Here is a 24760-nt window from a genome sequence, read left to right on the forward strand (position 1 = left end):
TAGAACTTGTATCTCAAAGGTGGGTGGCGCATTTACGTTGTGGATGTCTATGGGCTCCAGTAGCCACTTAACATCAGGTGGGCTGTGAGCTCGTCCACCCATCTAAGCAATAAAAAAAAATAAAAAAAAAACGACGGATACGTCAGTCAAACAAACAAAGCCGTATATAGTACTATCTTCTTTATTAAGACATATTCTAAAAGCTTTTTTTTAATTTCGAATGCTTTATTAACATTCAGAAAATAGTGCGGATCTTGTGAGTTAATCGTATTGTCGACTTACAATACGAATTATTCACAAGACCATCATCGTTAAAAAGCCGAATTATATAAATATAATCTCTTACTTTCTTTGGCATTTGCGATTCGTAATTAAAACCACTTTTACATTTTTTTTATGTCATACTATTATCTGCGTGCTTAGTGCGAGTTTTTTAACGTTCTCGATAGCGTAAAAGTTAACTCAAAATTGTATGCAGTTGGAACAGCGCCCCTAGCGGTGTTTCAGTGTTAGATAAATCATATAATGAGAAAGTTTATAGGCTATATAACATCACGGTAAGACCAATACAAGTGGAGCACCAATAAAGAATGTTTCAATATAGGGGTTTAAATAGCTCCTTAACATTCTATAATTCAAAAATATTTTCACTTTCTTTGTAAATGAAGTGGGGGTAAAATTTAGTGTTATACCAAAGTAACTATTACACGCGGACGGGGTCGCGGGCAAAAGCGTAGTATATGTATATATTTTTTCCGTTTACGATTTGAAAATTCGGGTTTTCTATAATTAGTTTACGTCCGGATATCACGTCCACAAGCCCGTGGAGAATTCTTGTAAATTTCAAATATGGGTCAATCGAAAACAACATCTCTCGAAGCGGACGCGATATTAACGACGTGTTGATAGAACTTGCTGCACTTCGGACTGTAGCCGTATTGAGGAAACAACGCTTTTGTTGCAAATATTTCCGCGCAATCACGTACGCTTTTAAACGAATCTCGATCGAATGTTACTAAGAACACCACAAGATTCCTTCTTTCTGATAGATTAACATTTTTAATACGCTTTTATTAGCTTCAGACGTATGTAGGTATGTATGTTTGTAACGGAATTTTTGAACATGATTTTCAGAATATTATCAAAATAACCATTCTGCTCATACCTGTTCATAAAATATTTATAACTACTGATACCATGCAGCCCACGCTTTTTTTACGATAAAATATTTTTTTCTTACACTATTTTTAATTCAAATTCATTAAAAAAAAATTTCTATTTTTAGTTGGTTTTTCTATAAAAGCGTATTTTGTTAGATTTTTTTAAACTATTATTTATTTATTTTATTCTAGAGAATTCTGCGGGCACAGCTCGTCGAGATGCGATCTCAGAAGAGGTCAATATAAAAAGGTTACAATTAAAACTATTTAAGTTTTACGATCGCCATTTTAAAGATTAAAATTTGGAAAAAATATATCATAACAAAAAAACTTCTTCAGCAATTGGAATGGGGTAAATTTAATTGAAGTTCAATTACACAATTCACAGTAGGCAGCGGCTTGGCTCTGCCCCTGGCATTGCTGAAGTCCATGGGCGACGGTAACCACTCACCATCAGGTGGGCCGTATGCTCGTCTGCCTACAAGGGCAATAAAAAAAATAAAAAAAAAATAATTAAAAAACATCGAATTGTTGATAGTAGTAATACCAAATAAAACGCACCTTTAATTACAAAGATAAATGTCGCGTATTAAGCGAAATGTCGCTTAAACTAAATAGCTTTCACCCCTCGATATAATTACAGTAAAAACACTCGTTGTTAAACCGGAAAATTAGATTCAGTTATGTCTACGAATCACGATTACCCAAGAAAATCTATAATCTATACATCTACAGTGGTTTTTACGGATACTCCGTTATAACTACTGAACCATGCATCCGATTGAATTGAAACTTGGTATCCATGTAGAAAATACATGTACTTAATGGACAGGCTAATATTTATATGAGTGTTGAACTCCCTACACCAGTTTCGGGGGCGTTAATAATGAGAATCTTTGTGGGGGTGAGAAATAATAATGTTAATTTGAAATGCCCAGCGAAGCGGACGGGTACAACTAGTACTATATATACATACATACTTTATAGTACTGTTTGTGATTTAATATATTTTTTGTCTTTCAATAGAGGGACAATAATGTGCACACAGCTATTACTTTAGCCAATAAACATTTTAACTTGAATGTCGCTTTAGACCTCGAGACACCAGATCGAAGTCTCAAATTTACAATACGACTGTTCCACTTTACGAATCGAAGCATCACAAAGTTTTGGGGCAGAAATGGATAGCAAACCTAACCTTACGGGCTGACAAGCTCTCTCTCTCTCTGCCACCGCGAATTACGAACGAATTCATAAAATCCACGCCGTTATTGTTACATCATTGAAATACGCCCAAAACACGTCATTACGGATCTTCCCGATCCATTAACGGTGCTTTTAGGTACCACAAGCACTGGTCACCGTCCTCGCCGAACCCGTCGCTTGCGACGAAGGTCTCGACGAGCGAATTAACCCATAGACACAGCCCAGAGTTTCCCGCCGGATCTTCTCAGTGAGCCGCGTTTCCGATTCGGTGGTAGATTCTGCGAAGCACTGCTCTTGCTAGGGCCAGTATTAGCATCACTCCGGTTTGAGCCCCGTAAGCTCACTTACACGTTATAGAAGGTGAAATAGCCTCTCAAGGCTATCAGTATAGGTAGGGAAAAAAATATATTGAAATAGTTCGTGATGTTAAGTATTTACTTAAAGAAAATACTGGCACCGGCATGTTTAAAAATTTGAAAAGTAACATAATCTCATCACTGTATACAAGTGCGCGAGGCGTCTTACCAATCGGGCCATGTACGCTTATAGGTTTTCGTATTTGAAAATAATTCTGGTTCGTGAAATCAATAAAATGACTATAATAAATAAATGATATTATAATACTCACTTTCCCATATAGGATTTCTTCTGTCCTTCGTATTCCTTAACAATATCGCCGACCGGACGACGCCTTTTGCGTGATTTCTTAACATCTTCAGGGGTGTCCAATTGTGTCGGTGGCTTGGGTTTTTGAAATTCTACAAGTATTTATTTTTATTAATCTATTTCATTCTTCATAGAACCTTCTTTCTGTTACATAATAAAATAAAATCCTATCTTGTTTGTTTAAATGTATATTCTTAAAAATAAATTAAAAATAAATAAGAAATTAAAGCTTATTAGTAAACCTTTTACAGCGCGTTACATCAAGCACAGAGCATTCATTGATCATGTTCTGGCAATAACCCTTTCAGAACCGAGACAAGCCCCAAGAATAAACATTTCCAAAAAAAATGGAATCACCTTTTCGTATAATCTAAAAAAACAGTCCACAACCACGTGAATGGTGGAAATACATAAAGGACAAACACATAAACAGTGATTTTTAATTATATAGATCACTGGCTGTTACAGGCTTTACAGACTTTGCCTGTGTGGTGGAGGTAAAGGTGTCAGTGTAGTTTCGCACGAGAATGAGATGTTCTTTCGGGATAAAAATGGTAGCCTATAGTAGCCTAGCACTCTTGACCAAACACTATCACTTTTGAAAAAATCATGTCAATCCGTTACTTTAGTTTTATGTGAAGGACGGACAAATGAACACAGTATAAATGTGAATTATAATATTATTATATTATTTCCGGTTCGAAGGACCAATGTGTAGAGCGTGGACTGTATTTTGTGCTGGTCGCTTCAATAATTAATATGTATTCAGAGAGAAGGTTATTTTTATTTTATTTTAATTAGTTACAATACGTGCACATACGACCTGAATTGTTGATTGATTTACAATGACTGTGTTGTCAAAATTATTATTCTATTTCAGAATTCAAAAAATAGTAATAAAAACTTCATGTTTAGAATTGCTCTAAACATAGATACACATAATTTTTTCGAATTAGTATCGAGATTAGATTACTGACGACACAAGCACCACAAGTGTCTAATGTTTCTCACCTGGACACCCATCATTTTTCCAGTTGTTCCAATGTTCTTCTCGCTTTAGTATGCTTTTAACGCATTCCGCAAATTTCTTCCCATTCGGTGGAGTCTCACCGAGCAAACGATAAATCTGAGAGGTTGTATCTTTAATCCAATCAGACTGGTCAGATTTTAGTTCCTGCGCTTCTCTAGAAAATCAATAGTGGTTCATTTACATTCCCACATATATGACTCGAGAAGATGTCTATAATTTTTGAAGATTGAGGTAAGTCTTTAGTGTGTGTCTAATCAAACTGATGTCTATGAACGAAGGTGACTTCTTACTACCAGGTGGACCAAGTCCTGGATAAGTCTCAAATTCCAAAAGAAAATTACAGAATATTTCATTCAACAAGCTGCATCTGCATTTACTCTGAATTGTATTGTAATGAAAACATATTGATACTAATATTATCAGTCTAAATTTCGTAATCAGTGGAACTAAAACTAATGGAACAATTATGTAGCGTGATAGTTACACATTGGTAGTCAAAGAGAGAGCGGGAAATATTACCTTAAATAAGCATGTCTATATCTAGAGGCAGCGGTTTGGCTCTGCCCCTGGCATTGCCGAAGTTCATGGGCGACGGTAACCACTCACCATCAGGTGGGCCGTATGCTCGTCTGCCTACAAGGGCAATAAAATATATATATATATATTATAGGCTCTAGAGTAAAACAGATAAGTTGCTTACAAAATGGCAAAGATTTTTGTTTTCTACCTAAGCTGATAGCCTTGAAAGGCTATATCAGCATTAGTTTTTTGAAAACTAGTTACAATTGGAACCAACACACAGTAAATTAGTGTTCAATTTGGTATCCTTAGTTTTTGAAACCTGAATATATTGGATTTTTCATTCAACAAACGGAGATTCATTTCATTATTTGAGAAAAATAATTCATATTACTTCTTTTATAATTACAAAGACTCTAAATAATAATTTGCGATACGCTTACAGTACATACGTTTTGAACTTAACAGTTGACATCAGATACTGAAACAGTATTAGAAACTGTATGAGGACGCATCTTCTGAAGTTCGAATCTGATAATTGCAACTCTAACAATTTCTGATTGGTTAGAAATTTTGCAAAGTAATGCTGCTCTTTGCCTTGACCCTGCATTTCCACGTCAGTCAATGGCTTCAATCGATTCATTTTAGATTTCTGCAGCTCAACTGTCTCTAGCTTGTAGGATGAGAATGCGGACAATACACTACCAGAGTGCTGAAAACATCAAGAAATCATATTTTAATTTGATTGATGATAGCAAAATGACCCAAGTCTGTCTGTATATGTAGAAGGCTAGCGTTGACTGAGACATATATGAAAGATCATAACCAATGTCTCTAAAGTCTTTATGGTTTAAGCTTGAGTGACTTAAAAGAGAAAATCACATGGTGAGCAATAATTACAGAAGTGAATCAGCTGCTGGCTGGCTACTGCTCTTAGAGTAACATGAAAATTTGGGCATTGAGAATAATAGATCAAAACAGAAGTAGTGAGAAGTTCTAAATATTTTTGTTAAGTCTGTTTTCTGTAGCTTGGTTGTGTCAGATTTTTTACAGTTATGGGATTTTTGTCTTATCTGTTTCCAGCATGGGAGTAAAATCATAGATTAAAAATAATGAATAGTTACTGTTTTGTTTTACAATTTAGAACATTAGTGGAGGATTACAGTACAGTCCACAAATAAAAATGCAGATAAGAATTCAATAAATAAAAATAAACTTACTGCAACAAAGGTCTTCCACTGGAGTTTATTGTAACAAGTATTAGGATTTCTGAAGAATTCTTGCAAACTCCAGAATCTACAGTATAAATTGTAATCTATAGTCAGTTTATGTTTTTCATTATCAATAACCATTTCTTCTTCCAAAGCATCTTTCAGTGTACTTGAATTATCAACACCAAATTCCGTTATATTTTCTAAATTGAATTCAGAGACTATATTAAGACCGGAGCGTTCAGAGAATGGAAAGAATTTTGCCAAAAAAAGTAGAATACGTCCACAGAAAACTGTATTTTGAGATCGAGAAAGTCTTCTTAATAAATCATTACACATTCTCAATAAATTATTTTTGCATGCCACGAAAAATAGTTCTTCCTTCCATATACTGACACCTTTTTCAATGTATGAGAATAATTGTTCACATTTATTTAGTGTGAGGGCGTCAAAGATATCGCCAAGTAATACAACAGGCATTGTTGGCGTAACCATAAGTCGCCTGCATGATTCTATGCAGAACGATACAAAATTTTCAAGAGTGTTATGATCCTCAGTAAGTAATTCAAGTAGCTTATCCCTAAATGCTTGGTCCATAGCTGCTTTTCTGTCAGTTTCGTCAGTGTTTTTGGAAAAAGAATCGATGAGGTCAATGTTGTTCGTTGCAAAGGCTTTAGAAAGTACATCCTGAAATCAATGAGTGTTTTTCAAAAATTTTGTCGATTTCAATTTCAAATATTTTTGTAGGTTAATAACCGTATCTTACTTTGTATTTCGTGCGGAGTTCTTCGAATCCTGGTTTGCTCGACATATTGGTCGTATTCGATGTTGTTATTACACTTTTAATTAATTGGCAATCACTATTAAATATTTATGAGATTTTTTTTTTTTTTTTCTTCAATATGGCGATCAAACTTCATTCGGAAGCTTATTTTAGCCAGAGTCGAGTCAGCCAAAGGCGACATAGTAACTTCATCTTGAGGTGTCGAGTTGCCATGATATTCCAGTGTAGAGGGATAGGAGCAGGGACTTTAGAAATAGGCGGTATAGGAGGAACTAGGGCAATATATACATATAGTAAAATATAGTAATGTAAAGAAGAAAAGATATTATAATAAAATATTATGGAAGGTTAGAAAAGAAATAAGAGCTTTAGTATATTTGAAATCAACAAAGGAAAGTATAGTGTAGGAGTCACAAGGGAGAGGAGCACGAAATTTTATAAGGAATTCATAAAGTGGTTTGGATTTGTATTTGACACATTCAAATAATGTATGTTCGATGTTTCCATTGGTATTGCAATGTTCACAAGCATCTGAGTCAACGACACCAATTCTCGATAAATGACTGGGTAAACTACAATGGCCAAATCTTAATCTCGATATGGTAGATGTTACTTTTTTTGGGAAATGAAACTTAGAAAACCAAGGTTTTAAATTAATTTTGATATGAAGACGACGATATCGTCCACCTTTTGATAAACAAGACTTTTCCCACTGGGAGTTCCAATCTTTTAAAAGATACTCCCGAGGCTTTTCTAGTAGGTCTTGAGTATACACTTTGTCAATATATGTATTACCCTGCCTTGCGGCCATAGCAGCTAAATCATCTACCAATTCATTTCCTTGGATGCCCGAATGGCCAGGAATCCATGCTAATGTGACTCGTAAATTTGAATCATGACATTCTTTTAATTTAAGTTTAACCTCAAGAGAAAGCGGACAAGGAGGTTTCTTTTTAAATGGATTTGATAAAAGAGACTGAAGAAAGCTCAATGAATCAGAAAATATATATGAATTCTCTATTTTATTGCAAATTATATATTTGACACATTCAAGGACAGCCATGCCTTCTCCAACAAAGTTTGAAGAAAGATGTGGATATTTATAAAGACGAAAATGACCTGACGAGAGTCTTAAGAAAGCAGCTCCTACGCTTTTTTCATCCGAGGAAACGGATTTAGACGCGTCAGTATAGAAATCTTCCGATTTAGGTTCTAAGTTTTTAATAAAGGAGGCTAATTTTGAGTTTGCCGAGCTTGATCCTTTTTGGATATCATCTATTGATAACTTGATATCGGGTACAAACATTAAAGTCTCGTAATCATATGAAAAAGTTGAGTGGCATTGAAATTTATGAATTGAACAACGTAGTTCTAAAAATCTTCTATAGCTAGAAACTAAGTAAGGGATTTTCCTGTTACGCCAGAAAGCATTTCGTCCATTAATAACTTCACAAAGATTTTGTAGTTTTAAAATTAAAGGGTGTCCATGATATTGTTGAATTTTAAATATAAATCTATCAGAAAGGTATTGTCTACGCAAAGATAGCGGCGGTTCAGAGCATTCTATTTGTAAAGCATTTATTGGAGTACTATTCATGGCTCCAATAACGATCCTGAGACTTTTATGTTGTAATAAATCTAATTTATGTAGAGGTTCTTTGTTTTCAAGACAAAAAGTTATGGAGCCAAAGTCTAATATACTACGTACCAAAGCATTATACATTAACCTAAGTACACCAGGATGAGACCCCCACCAAACGCCACTTACAGCTCTCATAATATTTATGTTTTTCTCACATTTTCTTACAATGTCGTTGATATGAGCGTTACCGTTCATACTAGAATCAAAAATGCGACCAAGAAATTTCGCCTCTTTAACCACTGGTATTCGTTCTCCATCAACAGAAATATTTACGGTGGGAACTTTTCTTTTCCGCGTAAAAACAACTATGAGACTTTTAGATTTAGATAACGAAAGATTTTGGGCAGAGAGCCAGGATGATAACTTGTTTAATGAATCGTTAAGAGTTTCCGCTGCTATTTTAATATCACGGTTAGCAGAGTAAACTAAGACATCATCTGCATATTGTAAGATGGAACAGGAAGGATCAACATTTAAATGGAGATCGAAAGTATAAATGTCATATAATAGAGGACTTAGAACAGAACCCTGAGGGATACCTTTCCAAACTTTTCTTATTTTGTCCTCAAAACCAGGTATATGTAAAGAAATAGTCCTTCCAGTATATAAATTAAAAATGAAATCAATAAATTTTAATGGTAATTTTAAATCCGACATTTTTTCTTTTAATTTAATTAAGTTTACATTATCATACGCGCTTTGAATATCTAAAAAGGCTCCCACAACCGATTCAGATTTCGAAAAAGACAAAAAAATGTCTGTTGCAAAAATGGCATGGCTATCGGACACACCTTTACCTCTTCTGAACCCATATTGAGAGCAAGGCAAAAGATTGTTATGTTCTACGTACCACTCAAATCTTTGTTTAATTAAATGTTCTGCTAATTTTACCAAAACAGATGATAACGCTACAGGTCTATAAGATAAAGGATTATTTGAATCTTTGTTAGGCTTTAATATAGGTATTATAATTTGATGTTTCCAGGAAGAAGGTATTATACCAGTGTCTATTATAGAATTAATTAAATTCAGTAAATATGATAGGGTTATAGGTTTTGAATTAATTAAGAAAGAGTAAGGAATACCATCACATCCTGGAGTGGAGTCTGATAACCGGTTCAATACTAATTGAAGTTCCGGCAAAGAAAATGAACACGCTAAGTTATTATTAATATTAGAGTTATCTGATATATAAGAGTATGTATAAGGCAATTGGTCAAACTTAGGAACCATAGTGGGTGCGATATTGTCCAAAAAAGGATTAATCCATTCTTGCGATGTATAATTTCTAGATGGGGCTATAAAAGAAGATCTAAACATTCTTATATTTTTCCAGATTAGGGAGGATGGCGAATCAGGCGAAAGCTTGGAACAAAATCTTTTCCATCCCTCTTTTTTCTTTTTCCGAAGAAGCCTTTTAGTGGCCGCTTCAACATTTTTATAAAATAAATAACTATGCATGGTCAAACATTGCTTATTAAGTTTTTCTGCATCATTTCTTTTATTGACAGCTTCTGTACATTCTTTGTCCCACCATGGGGGAGAAGATATTTTCTTATGGGCAACATTCTTTTTGGGGATATGTTTATCTGCAGCTGCTAAGTATGCCGTAATAAGGTTATCATACGCCTTGTTTATGTTGTTATAATCATCAAGAGTAGATAAACTTGGAAGGGACATAATTTTCGATTCGACTTCTTGACTAAACAGTTCCCAATCATAGTTATTTAATCTGAACTTAAATAACGGCGGTAGTGGATTAAAAGTGCCTGTTTTACCAGAGGGCAAGGAAATTAATAAGGGATAATGATCACTGCCACAGGACAGCGTTAAACATTCCCAGTTTAACAGTGAAGACAAACTGGCTGAACTAAGTGTAATATCAACATAACTTGGGGCTTGACCCGGAACTGGGCGACGAGTGGGGGACCCATCATTCAGAACACAAAGATTATGATCATTTATTATCTCCATTAAGCCATTTCCCATGCCATCATCGTTGGGTGCTCCCCATAAGAAGTGGTGAGCGTTGAAATCCCCTAGAACTACTATTGGTTTGGGTAATGATTGAATGATTTTGTCTAGTATAGGCAGAACAGATAAATCCTTTTCTGAAATGTACACAGATAGATATGTTACCTCACCTACTCGGGCAGCCACTGCTTGTAAAATATCCGAGTTAAAAGCTGGGATTGGCAAAGAAGAAAATCTGTGATTATTACGAATTAAAAGGGCTGTGCCACCATACCCATCATGTCTATCATGTCTGAGAATATTAAAACCGGCCATACGGAAATTGGAACCTGGAACTAACCAAGTTTCTGATATGGCTAGTAAAAAAATATTATGTGAATTAATTAAAGATATAATTTCATGTTTTTTAGGAACTATACTTTTACAGTTCCACTGGAGGACTCTGTCCATATTTAAAAATATTGAAAATTGATAGTGAAATATTATTTATAAGTGAAAGAGCAACATGTTCTGGTAGTTCTGAATTAGCAATAATATTTATAAGTGTGGATAACAATTTATTTAGTGTGTCAGAAGATGGCAACTGTGTATCCTTTTCTTTGTTGGATTGCAAAGCGGAACCTAGTTTACCTTGAGACTCATCAAATGAAATGCTGCGGATCAATGATTTATATTCTGATTTGTCATAACCCTTATTTAAAATAGATGCCTGTTTAGGCTTCTTTATAACAGTTTTTTTGTAAGAGACAGAATTTGAACTATCTACATCATTTAAACTTTGGGCAGATAGTGGAATAGATGATGTTATTTGTGAATATGATTTCTTTACAATAGGAAACAATTTAGAGGCTTCTTGGTATGATATGAGGTTTTGAGACATATGTTTTTTAATATTTGTTTGTCTACTAAACTCAGGGCAAGATTTGTTTGTAGCCATATGTTCACCTCTACAGTTAACACAAGAAAAAGTCTCAGTATTACAAGCCAGTCCGCTGTGCTCTCCACCACATTTATTACATCTAGGTTTGCTCCTGCATTGAACACGAGTGTGTCCAAAGCGACAACAATTGAAACATTGTACCGTTGGATAAATATACTGTTCAACTGGAATACTTGAAAAAAAGGAATACACTCTAGAGGGAAGAGACTGTCCGTCAAAAGTCAAGACCACAGTTTGAGTAGGAATCCATGAAGTTCCATCTGAGTTGACAGACTTCCTGTTTAATCTACGGGATTTGATAATTTGTCCATAGCCTTCTGGGATTTGCAGATTATCTACAATGTCCTCATGAGTCCACTCCTGAGGGATACCCTTTATCAAACCCATTTTACATATATTATATGTAGGAATCACTACATTATACAATGGATTCATAGACATGTTGGATATGAAAATATTGGCATCACTATGTGTTTTAAAAGTTATTGCCAGGCGATTACGACCTACTCGTTTAATTCCATCCTGTAATATATTACCAAGATTGCTTTTCTTTAGAAAATTTCCAAATTTAAGTGGGTGCAGTGATGTAGTACTATTAGAATCTGAGATTAAAGTAACATGGACCATATATGGGCCAGGATCCTGTTCAGTGTATTTTTTTCTGTAAACAGAGTCGGCCATTGGGGTCTCAGATGGTGTCATAGAAGGACTCGCTGAAGTAGGCTCTGGTGAGGTCTGTACAATTTGGCGAGGAGGCACTATAAGCTTATTTACGTTATTTGCAAGATTTCCCGCCAAAGCCTGCTGCAGCGGGCGCAACGAAAGTTGTTTGTCCGAGATCTTTGGTTTAAAAGAATTAACAAGTTGTTTCTTTTTTTGGGATTTCTTCGATTTAACGTTGACAAATTCAGATACATTGGAAAGGTCGAACTCATCACAGAAAAATATTGGTTGGCTAAACCTTGAGTTAGTCGTATCAGTTGTCTCCTCAGTAATATTCGGATCCGGGGGATCCGTTCCCGCCTCCAACTCCATACTATCTACGCTAAAGTACTAAAATATACAATTATAAACTAAACATATATACAGTTATAAACTAAAATATGCTACAATATCTACAGAATATCAAATTAAATTAATTAAAAAGGATATGAATTTTTTTATTGGCCCTCTTCTCAAGTTCCGTCCCAAATTTTTTGAAGGTTCCCGCCTCTCTCCTTATGAGATTTTATTGCGATATTTGTTTACACTTTAGATCTAACTTTTTTTATTGTGGAAAAGCAAAGGGAGTGAGCCATATTAAATCTAACGACATTCCTTCATTGAGAATTTTGGTCTCTGTGGCTGGGCTTAATGAGCGAAGTTGTGTTTTTTCTTAATTATTTAATGTTTCTTTAAATGAAAACATGTAGTAGTGTTAGTTTAATAATTGTTTATCACCTGTGAAAGTGCACAAAAAATATGTGATAATGAAATAAAGCCGAAAGTGGCTTCTCGGGTTCTACCAATGTTTTTTTTTTGTTTTCCTACCTAAGCTAGCCTTAAGAGGCTATTTCAGCGTAACCTTAAATAGTAGGAGAGCTCACGGGGCTTAAACCTGACGACGTTGCGAACACGAACCTTAGCAAGAGTCGTGCTTCGCAGAATCTACCACCGGATCGGAAACGCGGCGAGAAACTTAGTCGGCTGTGTCTGTGGGTGGCGCTCCCATGTTAAACAGCTTGTTTAACAGACCGTTGTGCCAGACTTTGTCGAACGCCTTCGCTATATCGAAGAAGAGGGCTCCTTTCGCTATGGGTTTCCGCCTATTCGCCCTATTAAGATGTGCTCTGTAAGGCGGTGCACTTGTTGGTCGCACGAGTGTTTGGCGCGGAACTCAAACTGCTCGTCGATCAGTATTTTATTAGACGCGACGAAGTTCCAGAGGCGTTTCCAAACGAGACACCCGATAAATGATTTAGAAATGAAACAAGCAACTTATATTTATAATATTATTTAACTGTATTTAAATGAACCTCTATAGACCTCTATTTATACGCTTTCAGCATTTTACGAAGTACTAAAGTACTCTGTAGGCCAGTTTCAAATTTTTAACTGGCGGACATATTTCAGCACATCTTAACCATTGGTTGATCTTATGCTGATCAAGCGTTGGCCAATCACAACCTGAGTTCAATGTACTGAATTGCAGCTGATGGCGATTAGTTTTGACAGCTGTGTACATTGAAATTAATTGTGTACTGTTATAGACACAAAGGTAATCTATAAGTTGCGTATCGCGATTCGTGATGTGTGGCGTCCTGTGTATTTATCATTAAATTTTTATTACATATCTTTTACACTTTATTTAATAAGTGATGAACCAATAGTTAAGTTATATCTAGTTAAGTCGTATCTTTAGTATAAATTGTATATAGTTTTCTTTGACGACCTCAAACTAAACGAAACATGGATCGCAACAATATGAGGTGAGAATATTTTGCTTTATCTTATTTAAGCGTTCCATCTACGATACGTATACATAGAAAACATTGAATTTAAGCTTCGTAACAAAGAACATTATAAAGTAACGTGAGTTCAAGTCAATAATTTACTAGTTAGAACTATGTAACGCCATTGTTCAAATTACAACCACAACAGTCTTATTGTTTATACCAATTAATACGATCGTGAAATAGGTACTAGTGATATTATACCATAACAAACATATTTGGTACCATCAAATGTAAATAGCACTGCATAATTATTTACAACATTTTAGTTAAGTAATTTTTGTTTTAATGGCGCCACGCGTAATAATAGTGAACATAAGTATTAAGTTATGCTCGTACTTTATCATGTGTTTACTTAAATTTACATAATAATATACGTTACAGAATAATAAAACTTCATTTGATTTGATTACAAATCAGTTGTTGGAAAGTATAAACAATATGTCCTTTAGTTTACACAAACAATAACCTCGGTTGTTATTGATAACAACAAGGAAGTAGATAAAATGTATCGATAGCCTGAGCGAAATTCATAAATTTTGCAGTAGGTTTGTAAATAATGAGTGGCAAACTGCTTTGAATATATTTTCAAAGAGTATAAATTTCTATTAATAAGGGATCCGCTTGTAATAATAATAATTTATTTACTACATTAACTCTTAAATCATGACCTAGAATACTATTTACATATTTAACAAATTGAGAGATTACGCAGATGGCATCAACAATATAATATTAACCAATGATCCTCACACTAGGTATAGCCTGTATAGTGAGGACCAAAAACTTGTGTATCAATGTACTCGTTTTTCTTTGAGTTAATGTTTATTACTGTAGTATAATTATCAAATTTCATATCAAAGTAAAAATGTTTTTAATTGTTTCTAAGGACAGCAGGTATACCTGTACATTACTGATCCAATATGATTGAAAATAACAAAATCAAAATTTGTTTCAAATCTAAATTACACTAAAGACACAAGAAGTGTTTATATATAAACAATTTCCAAACATTCCAATGAAATGAAAACCAGATAATTTTCCACTAAATATATTTTGTGAACCCTTTTTGTTTTCCGGGGTCAATTGTCTTGTGTGCGTAAAAAAAGAAAAAAAACTTCAATTTACGTTGCAATACATCTTCCATTAGCTTATAGTCTTAATTCAATTAAATTTATTGTAATAGGTCTGGCTGGTCTTTTACTAATGGCTTCTTACTAATAGTGTTTAATCTTTACAATGTGCTAGAGATGGATGTCTATAATAACATGTATTGACATTATTTTTACAAGCAGCTGCCCATCACAAGTCAAAACACTTGCAACCAGTTGCCTACTAGGCATCAACCTTTTTTGAGTATAGTTCATAGATAGATAATAGGCAAACATAGATTAAAAAGTTCGTAAACTCTACAATGCTGTTGAAAGTCTGTAAGCTACTTTATGCTGTTTTTATAAGGTTCCAGTAACTGCCAAATTCTAGGTAAGCTGTAAGTTCTCAGCTCATCCATATCACTACTAAATGTGTACGTTCAAAATAATTAATAATTTTTCTTTTTTTTTTTTCATGCAGCACTGGAATTATTTTTCACAGATCAAGTTATGTAAACAGCGGAACCCGTTCGTTGCCACACATGGGCAAACGTCACAACAGCAGTCACAGCCATAGTCATAGCCATAGCGGTCCTGCACACAGCCACAGTAATCATAACAGCAACTACAATGGCAATGGACACAGGCTTAGCCCTCCAAGTCAGCTGCACATCAGTCATTTCCACAATAATAATAATAATAATAATCAAAATACTCAGCATGATGATCTCATCAATTACATTTATGATTCGTGGAATAAGGTGATCTTAGTTATATGTTTATTTCCATAGCCTATTAAGGTAGACGAAAATTAAACAAAATTGTAGTTACAGTCATTTCCATACAAAGTAGTTGCTTCATCTCAAACATCCTTTGTTATTTAAAAGGGTAGAGACTATACAATATTTAATGCTTAACAACAAAATGAATTAAAAATATGAAATTGATAACATATGAATAAAATATATTTAATTAGCTACATCTTAAAGTCAAGTTCACTAAATTGTTCAAATAATATGCTCGAAATTATGCATAGCCTGCAAGACAGTCAGTATAAAATGGCCCACGGAGCTTAACATTATAGTCATCTTAACAGCTACTGTTGTATATAAATTGTAAAAAAATAAACAAGAAGAATTAAGAGGGAGAATGGTGGTTGAAAACATTAAATTCTTCTATGTGCCCTTTTCAACTCAGCAGTGTATTCTGAGCGACGTACGTCACCGCTACCACAATGGATCGTGGTTGGAGTGAAGCACGAACTCACGTCCTTCACTAGGAAAATCCAATTCAATATAACTACATATTTCAACCTTTAATATATTTTTAAAGAATCATCTGAGTACTTAAAGAATCACATCAGTGATATATTGCCAAACATAAAATGTTTATTCAATCAAGGACAGTCATTATATCAAGTGCTTAAACAAACCAAAAAAAGTTATTATACAATAATTATAAGTCGAAATGCAACTCGAAGAAATTGTTTTGTTTTATCGTTTATTGTCATTTGTTTTATGTCATTTAATTTCGCATTTCAGGTGACCCGTGATCTAGAACGTGGCGATGATGAGGCGAAGTACTACCATGACGTGATGACACCTCGTCACCTTGCCAACTTCAGGCCATTCAATCTTGATGAGTGGTGGGCGCGTCAGACCCACAATCGCAACAAGCATCGGTCTTAGTTCAATATACCACTGAGGCGTTTTCATACTCAGTACTTTTGAGATTTTATTGATGTGGCAACACAAAATCCATTGTGGCGTGTCTATGTTAGCATGTTTTTTACATTGATTTTAGGTATTCTGATTTATCGTTTTTGCTGAATTTAACAATTTTACACAACCTATATTTTTCGTTAAATTGCTACAAATTTTTTGGTAGCTAAAAACTACAAAGTTTAATTAAAATTTTATTTAAAGATATTTTGTGCTTGTTCAGTCTTAAAAATTATCAATGACGAGACAATAAAGGTCTACAGTCGAAAATAACATTTGATGATCAACCATGATGTTGAGAAGATAAATTGTTAATGACATGCCATGGTGTTGCCATATCTAAAAGTGTCTTCTTAGTACTGAGTCTGGGTCTCAGTTCAGCTCAAGTTCTCATGTGATGAGTGATATTGTTGAAGATTTTGACAGTATTTAGTGTAAGAATAAAAGCATTAATTCGTATCTCATATACATTTTCCAATGAGACATGACTATATTATAGTTGTCTTATCGATAGTATGAACGTGTTTTAAGTGTTTCCCTTCATCATAATGAACACGTTTCATTTAAAAGTAGTTTTTGAGCCACACAAGTGCAGAAATTAATAACTGTTAAGTAGATGTAATACGACCTAATAACTATTAAATATATATATTGTTATCGGGTCATATAAAATTACTATATTTAGTAATAAAGATAATTAGATTACTTAATAATGTTTGTATATTTGAAACAGTAGAAATTTTAATGTACTTAATAACTAATATAACAAAAGCAACAATGTTTAGTTGATGATGGGAAACTATGGTTTTAAAATAAATACATTTTCAAAGATTTAGGAAGTACATTAGGTGATGTAAATAATTTAGCGTGAGTTTGAATTTTTATTTATAATTAATATAAATATGATTAGTGTCATCGACGGTAGTTTCAGCTAGATTGCGTTTTAATTTTGACTTGTTGGGAGTTTCTGGTCACTTAATATGTGATCGAACTCGTCTTGTAGAGTAGAACATAACGTTGCGAATTTTTTAATGGAATGTTATCGAAAAAAGTTAACTGTAAACAATCTTAAGCTGTACTAAATTACATTCCAATGTTTTTCTTTATCTGTACTTTGAGCATTTGAAACTTGTAAATACGTTTTAAATGACAACGCCGCCAGATTATGGATTTGAAATAAAAAACCTTTTTACGATAATATATTTATTTATTTCCTTGAGTACCTACATAATAAATTCATGTATAATTTCTAAAATTTTGTTTCGTTTCAGTTTTTTTACTTACTTCGTAATGATAATACGTTCGCTGTTCGTACATGAGATTATAAGTGATATCAAGTCAGTATCCCTCTATATATTTCAACAAATGAATGGAAAGAAAAGACTATAGATATATGCGCAATTACATCAATTTCCAAAATAAATAAATAAATCTTTATGAAAAAAATACGTTAACAAATTTTAAAATTTGGTAGTAAAGAAAACTGGTTCTGTGGCGGGTCCTTTACCGACAGTACCAGCTGCAATGACCTGAACTTGATATTCGGTTGCCGGAGTCAAGTTTGTCAGTTCGAAACTTGTTCTCGTCCCTGTTGTTATATCCTGGAAATGCCAGATGCTCTGAATATTCTATTCTTAATCAGAACAGACGCGTATGCGGTCCGGCCTGACACAGAGAGTCTCAAATATATTAAGTGTATCATCACTGGTGGTAGGACCTCTTGTGAGAACGCACGGGTAAGTACCACCACCCCGCGTATTTCTGTCGTGAATCAGTAATGCGTTTCGGTTTGAAGGGCGGGGCAGCCGTTGTAACTGTACTGAGACCTTAGAACTTATATCTCAAGGTGGGTGGCGCATTTACCTTGTAGATGTCTATGGGCTCCAGTAACCCCAACACCAGGTGGGCTGTGACCTTGTCCACCCATCTAAGCAATAAAAAAAACAATAGCGGATAATTGTTTGCAAAAATATAAGACTACAAAAAATTGACGAGAGAATAAAGAGTACGTTATCACACAAATCCGTATTACAGAGTTTTTTGTATAAATTCGATCCTCAGAAAATTTTTCAGCAAAAAGCACAGCATCTGTTATACATAATTAATAAATACTCTATGTAATACTCTAATAGTTTTCGTATTAATGCGATTATTCATCAAGATGTCTTTTCAGCTAGATGTACATATTTATGTACCTACCTGAGGTTCAATGTTTTGTTGCTTAGGTTTCAAAAGCAAGTGGTAATGAGTTGGATCGTCTGTCCCTGGGATGTAGGAATACGACCATTCCAACTGAGCGCTGGTGTCCGTGACGTCTGACATATGGACGCTGTGCGGTGTGCGTGGTAATGCTAAAACGAAGATGATAGTTTTATATAATCCTTTTTCTAGAATGACCGATGATCGATCTGGTTTGGAGAGATTGGCGATGGGCAGCTTTTCTTGCTTTACCAGAACTGCTGGCTGCCGTCGAGGGTGCAGTCCGTATGAGAAGGTTTGCTAACAACTCCCGGAGCACCCGAGAAGGTGGTATTACAGCTCAAAAGCAGTTGCTTCGCGAATGCATCTAGCACAGTATCATAATCGACTGAGGGCCGACCGCGACCCTCTGAAGAAATTCATCGAGGTTTTTTTTTTTATCCTTACTTATCCTTACTTACCTTATTCGCTGGTAGCCTAAAGGGGTATTCGAGCTACGCCCGGACTGGTAGGTGAGCTCACGGGCTCTATCTGAGAGAATTTGCTAACATTAGCCCTAGTAAGAGCAGTGCTTCGGAGGATCTATCACTGGAAGAAACTAAAAGGCCAAATGTCACCTTAAACTTTTCGGCGGAATGGTGACCTGTGCTGTTAGTAGAGTTAGTATTAGTAGCTTCTAACATAATCGAGAGTTGATCAGGTGGATTGATAAGGATGTGCCTAGGTCGTCTACGATCATAGACTTCAGCGTAAGTAAGATCTAGGTTGATAGTTAACGGCAGCTACAATGTTTTCGATAGGATTGATATCATAAGCGTTTCGGCTTCTTTTTTCCTACCTATGCTGATATCCTTGAGAGGCTATTTCAGCTTCACCCTAACGTGTAGGTGAGCTCGCGGGGCTCAAACCCGAAGTGTTGCTTGCTAACACTGGTCCTAGCAAGAGCAGTGCTTCGTAGAATCTACCACCGGATCGGAAACGCGACCCACTGAGATCCGGCGAGAAACTCAGTGGGCTCTGTTTCGACACTGTCTCGATAACATTACCGAATGACATTTACGATGAACCAACACTCTGTATCTAATAAAATAAAATTCGGTATATAAAACGGTCTATCCATATTTTAGTCTATCCGTATTTATTAGAGATAATATACATATTATATCAAAACCTATCGAAATCTACCGTCAAACAAGGTGAAAGTTCCTTGCCTAAATGGTTTAATTATTTATTAAACAGTTATATAAAATACTTACGTCTGATTTTAACAGCGGTCGTCACTGAAGAAACAAGCTCTCCCGTTTTAAAGACACATGTGTATTTACCTTCTTCTGTAACGTTTGTTAGTGTCAGAACATGCTTTGACACTGTATTGTCTTCGGGAGTCAGCCATTCTGATCCTGTAGACGGTGAAAAATTACAATACTCATTGAGAAACTTTCTGGTTTAAGTAATTATTATTAACTAACAAGGACCAACTAAACTGTGACCATTTAATAAATAAATTTATAAATTAGTAGCTGTCCCGGCAGACTTCGTAGTGCCTCAGTCGATAAATAAAAGACCTAAACTTTTGTATAAAATAAACTTAATATAAAACAAACAAAAGGAATCCGTCCGACGGGGGACACATCAAAGGAAAAAGAAACTTAACGGCAAGCAGCGGTTTGGCTCTGCCCATGGCATTGCTGAAGTTCACGGGCGAGGGTAACCACTCACCATCAGGTGGGCCGTATGCTTGTCTCCCTACAACGGCAATAAAAGGAAAAAAAACTTGACTACGGTGCTAGCTTTCAAATAAAATCAGCCAATTTGTAAATTTTTATTTTTATTAAAATTAAATCTATTTACATTAGTCAACGCTACAACAGCCAAACAAAGCTTAAGTTTATAAGCAACCATCGAGCTTATCATTAAAGTATTTAGCCTTTCAACCTCAGCGTTACATACTAACCTGACTACTCAAAGATCACAAATCATCACAAATCTTTGAAGCGTCCGTGGAGTTAATAGTAGGTATATTATTATTATCTTTCTATGTATCTTACCAGTGTATTCGTAAATAGATGCGACTGTGTTGGGCTTCAAACCGTCAATAACATCACATAATAATAATATAATCTGTAAAATTATTAACAATAAAAGACAGAAATGTCTTTGAACTAGTCATGCACTCAGCTTTAAATATCATTCAAACTTGAATTTCATGTCTTAAAGTCGATAGCGGCATAGACGTTCTGATATCTATGGGATTTGTTAATAAGGTATTAGGTGAATCATGAGATCGTTGCGCGTAAAGAGTTCAAAAAGCCTTTGCCTTTTCCAGATTTTTAAAAGAATCACCTTTCTTCCATCTAATCGTAGGGGTCGGGGAGCCGGTTGCGGAGCATTTTAATGTTACGGTGCCTCCCCGAGCGACATATGCAATTGGAGGAGGTGGAAAGAGATGAGCGTCAGATGCTGCAGGACAAAAACAAGTTTTAAACAATGAGAAAAACTTCGTGAATTAAGTTGTTAATTTTTTTTGTCTTCTAAGGAAAAATAAATGTGTCGGTATCAAGTAATGGTTACAGTTGCTAATGAAAATCGGCAATGTCAGGGACGCATCCATACTATTGTCCTGCCTATTTCTGCCGTGAAGCAGTAATGCGTTTCGGTTTGAAGGGTGGGGCAGCCGTTGTAACTATACTGAGACCTTAAAACTTATATCTCAAGGTGGGTGGCGCATTTACGTTGTAGATGTCTATGGGCTCCAGTAACTACTTAACACCAGGTGGGCTGTGAGCTCGTCCACCCATCTAAGCAATAAAAAAATATAAAAAATATCGCCAAAGACTTATCCAAGCACTTCTAAAGATATGGCAAATAATAAAGCGCTTGAGAAACATTGTGGAGAAGCGTTTATTACAGCCAGATAACAAGTGGCAAAAATGATGTCGTTTAAGGTATACTGGAAATATATGAATTTACTGTATTATCGAAACTCACTCGACGTACTAGGTATAACTGATCATATATTTAAATTAAACGAGCATAAGTCTACAAGTAAAATTGACTTTAACAAATTTAAAGTCGCTAAGCTAACCTCTGCTGTGGTAAGAAATGAAAAAAGTATATGTCGTTTTTGGGCAAATTAAGTTGTTCTATGTATTATGATGCTATAGGTACTGAATCAATAAAGCTTAACTACTAATAGCTTTAAGTAAAACCCCAGAATTATCGGTAGCTTTAGACTAACACTTACATGGCGCACTTTCGACTAGCCCTTGCAGTAGCAGAATGCAAACCACCAATGAGGAAATTAATCCAGCTGGTTTATCCATATTTGTTCTGAAATATAATTTGAAGGGATTTCCATTAGCGCAACTATATTGTTCTGTATTAATCTGTTCGTTATGTATCGTGTAACGTTCCTAAATAAATGCATATAACGAAATTCTTAGACAACGGACGTTTTGGCTAGACTGCATTAGAATCTCTCTCTCTCTCCCCTTCTCTCTCTCTTTCTCTCTCCCTCTCTCTCTCTGTCTTCCCTCTCTCTCTCTCTTTCATCTTTTATAGGATCAGAGAAATATTGCCGGATCCATCAGTCCACATGTGGGGACTGTTTCGTAACAATAAGTATTTAGCGGACTCATAACTTCTATGGTACATATCCTTATTTGATTTAAAAATTTAACACTGGCCATCAATGTTTGAATTGATATTAAATATTCGCGCTATTTTAATACCCGTGCCGACTTACAATACGCCTTATCACCAGTCGATTATTAAAGCAGTGGCAGATGCCGAAGTGAAAATTGTGTGTTCTGCGATTATTAACTTTATGAAAATAGAAATATTAGCGACGGCATAAAAATAAAATTTAGAAAGAAAAAAAAATTGAGTTTGTCTCCATTTATGTTTTACAAAAACAACAAAATCCGCAGAGCGAAGTGTTTTTAATCGACCTGATGACCCCACTAATTACAACATGCAACTGTAGGTACGTTATAACATTGTTTAAAATTCTCGTTAGATAAATAGGTTAGGTATTAGGTTATCAATGTTGTTATTCGTTTAGGTAATAACACGTTTTAATTACGTTTGATGATGAATTTCTTATATAAACCATAGCAATGTTTTTACATATCGATAGGTTGGTTTTCAATAATTTAGACGAAACTATAATAACTAGAGGTCCCGCATAGTCGAAATTCGACTATAATCAATTGGAATTGTAAGTTTGTATACTATTATGTTTGTATTTTATACTTCTATAATCACAAATTTCGCCAAGAATATAAAAAAATATTAACATAGACAAACAATATTTAATCTATTCTTAATTTGACAATAAATAGTATGCATGCGTGTGTGCGTCAAATACATGGTATGTAGTGTGTGTAATATTTTCTTTATCGATTTAATGTATCTTTTATGCATTATTTTAAAAAAATATTAGCATTGTGCACTTCTTCTCTATATTCTCTATAAGTGCGGAAAATTTCATACTCCTCCATCCGCGCAATTTTCGTGAAAAGGGATACAAAGTTTTTGCTTCACGTATTAATATGTAGATAATTCAGTAGACGATGTTACAGTTTTAATACATGTATCTGCAAATTTCTTACAAATTGATTTCCATGTAGAATTAAGCAAATATGACAGCACACTATCGTATTTACGTATCTGGCAGAGGTAGGAGAACTAAGTCGTTCGGGCATTACTTAATTTACAACGTGATTCGAGTAATTGCGAAAGAAAACTAAAAAGGAAGAGTCTTATTGAAGTCGTGCGAAGATGGGAATCTTTTAATTAACACTCAAGCCACTTAGCTACTGACAAACAAGAGTGTACAGACTGTTTGATCATACGAAATCACCGTCACTCATGAAATTTAGTTATGCCAGAGGCTTTGGTTGGAGAGGTTGAAGAATCTGAAATAGCCTCTCAAGGCTATCAGCATAGGTAGGAAAAAAAAGAAACGCTGTGTTCATGCACAGTTTCTTGAAGTCTTTTTTGCCCCGTATCATCCGGATTTTCAATGAACTCCACTCCTCAGTGTTTCCTGAGCGCTATGACATGTCTTTTTTTGCGGAGAATACTCTGCGGTCGGTAGCGACTTGGCTGTGCCATTTAGTGGGGCATTACTAGCTCCACCCTAATTCGAACTTTACGACTGAATTCGTGAAATACTGACCAATACGATGTAAAAATAAATAGGATTTGATTATTTTAAGTAACTTGACAAAATTCGACCTGGTATAGTTGTTTGCCTCTTTACAATAACTGTTACATACGTTTAAGTACTTAGTACTGTTTTAGTTGGATTCAACAATTGGACTGTTCTGTATTAGTCTAACATTTAAATTATAAACAATAGTTTTTTGTTTATCTACGTAAACAATAAAAAAAAAGTACCTAATCCGTTTTGACACAATAAAACGAGAATTCATAAAAAAAATAACCACCTCTAACCTCTAAATGTGTTTGCTATACTTTTTAATGATATTTAATGTATAATAATTTAATTATATTCTGTTATTTTTAAAAACGTTATAATTGTTGTAAGTAGCGCTCACCTCTTATCTTCTGAGATTCAAGCACAAATGAAGCGTGACAATATTATATACTTATATGTATATTTAACAGACTACTTAAGTACGTTCTAGAAAATAATCTTTACTAGAGGTCCCGTAGTAGTCGAAATTCGACTATAATTAATTGGAATTGTAAGTTTGTACACTATTATGATTGTATTTTATACTTCTAGAATCACAAATTTCGCCAAGACTACACTATAAATAATATTAACAAAGACGAACAATATTTAATCTCAATTTGACAACAGACGTCAAGAACAAAAGTTTGACAATAAATAGTATGCATGCGTGTGTGCGTCAAATACATGATATGTAGTGTGCGTAATGTTTTCTTTATTGATTTAATGTATCTTTTATGCATTATTTTAAAAAGATATTAGCATTGTACACTTCTTCTCTATATTCTCTACAAGTGTGGAAAAATTCATACTCCGTCCGCGCAATTTTCGTAAAAAGGGATACAAAGTTTTTGCTTCACGTATTAATATATAGATAATTTACTTTGAACAGACTTTTTGTATGCGTTACATTTATTTTGTG

At 34.7% G+C, this 24760-nt stretch overlaps 3 protein-coding genes across 4 annotated transcripts in view; 1 reads left to right on the forward strand and 2 right to left on the reverse strand.

The window, feature by feature from the left end:
* Nucleotides 1-10709, reverse strand: part of LOC101742757 (THO complex subunit 1) — a 20410-nt gene extending 9701 nt beyond the window's left edge. Inside the window, exons 1-5 of the mRNA XM_021352392.3 lie at nucleotides 6559-10709; nucleotides 5802-6479; nucleotides 5034-5293; nucleotides 4044-4216; nucleotides 2995-3124 (exon numbers count right to left, since the gene is read on the reverse strand). Coding sequence (XP_021208067.1) covers nucleotides 2995-3124; nucleotides 4044-4216; nucleotides 5034-5293; nucleotides 5802-6479; nucleotides 6559-6603 — 1286 coding nt within the window. The 5' untranslated portion in view covers nucleotides 6604-10709. The remainder of the gene's footprint in view (nucleotides 1-2994; nucleotides 3125-4043; nucleotides 4217-5033; nucleotides 5294-5801; nucleotides 6480-6558) is intronic.
* A 2538-nt stretch (nucleotides 10710-13247) lies between these two features.
* Nucleotides 13248-17634, forward strand: LOC101742421 (probable serine/threonine-protein kinase fhkB). 2 transcript variants are annotated; one of them, XM_004932871.5, is made up of 3 exons: nucleotides 13248-13600; nucleotides 15218-15476; nucleotides 16257-17634. In XM_004932871.5, exons 1-3 carry the CDS (start codon nucleotides 13581-13583, stop codon nucleotides 16401-16403), a joined length of 426 nt encoding a protein of 141 aa, XP_004932928.1. In that variant the 5' UTR covers nucleotides 13248-13580; the 3' UTR covers nucleotides 16404-17634. The 2 variants fall into 2 exon arrangements, with proteins under 2 accessions (XP_004932928.1, XP_004932927.1); XM_004932870.5 differs by having other exon boundaries at nucleotides 13260-13600; nucleotides 15197-15476.
* On the reverse strand, nucleotides 17623-24514 carry LOC101742279 (tyrosine-protein phosphatase Lar). Its single transcript, XM_004932869.5, has 6 exons — nucleotides 24200-24514; nucleotides 21880-21965; nucleotides 20979-21095; nucleotides 19892-20035; nucleotides 18636-18787; nucleotides 17623-18037 (listed from the first exon to the last, which is right to left on the reverse strand). Exons 2-6 carry the CDS (start codon nucleotides 21956-21958, stop codon nucleotides 17897-17899), a joined length of 633 nt encoding a protein of 210 aa, XP_004932926.1. The 5' UTR covers nucleotides 21959-21965; nucleotides 24200-24514; the 3' UTR covers nucleotides 17623-17896.
* Nucleotides 24515-24760: the final 246 nt, after the last annotated feature.

This window comes from Bombyx mori, chromosome 11, assembly GCF_030269925.1.
Source record: "Bombyx mori chromosome 11, ASM3026992v2".
Classification (NCBI taxonomy): domain Eukaryota; kingdom Metazoa; phylum Arthropoda; class Insecta; order Lepidoptera; family Bombycidae; genus Bombyx; species Bombyx mori.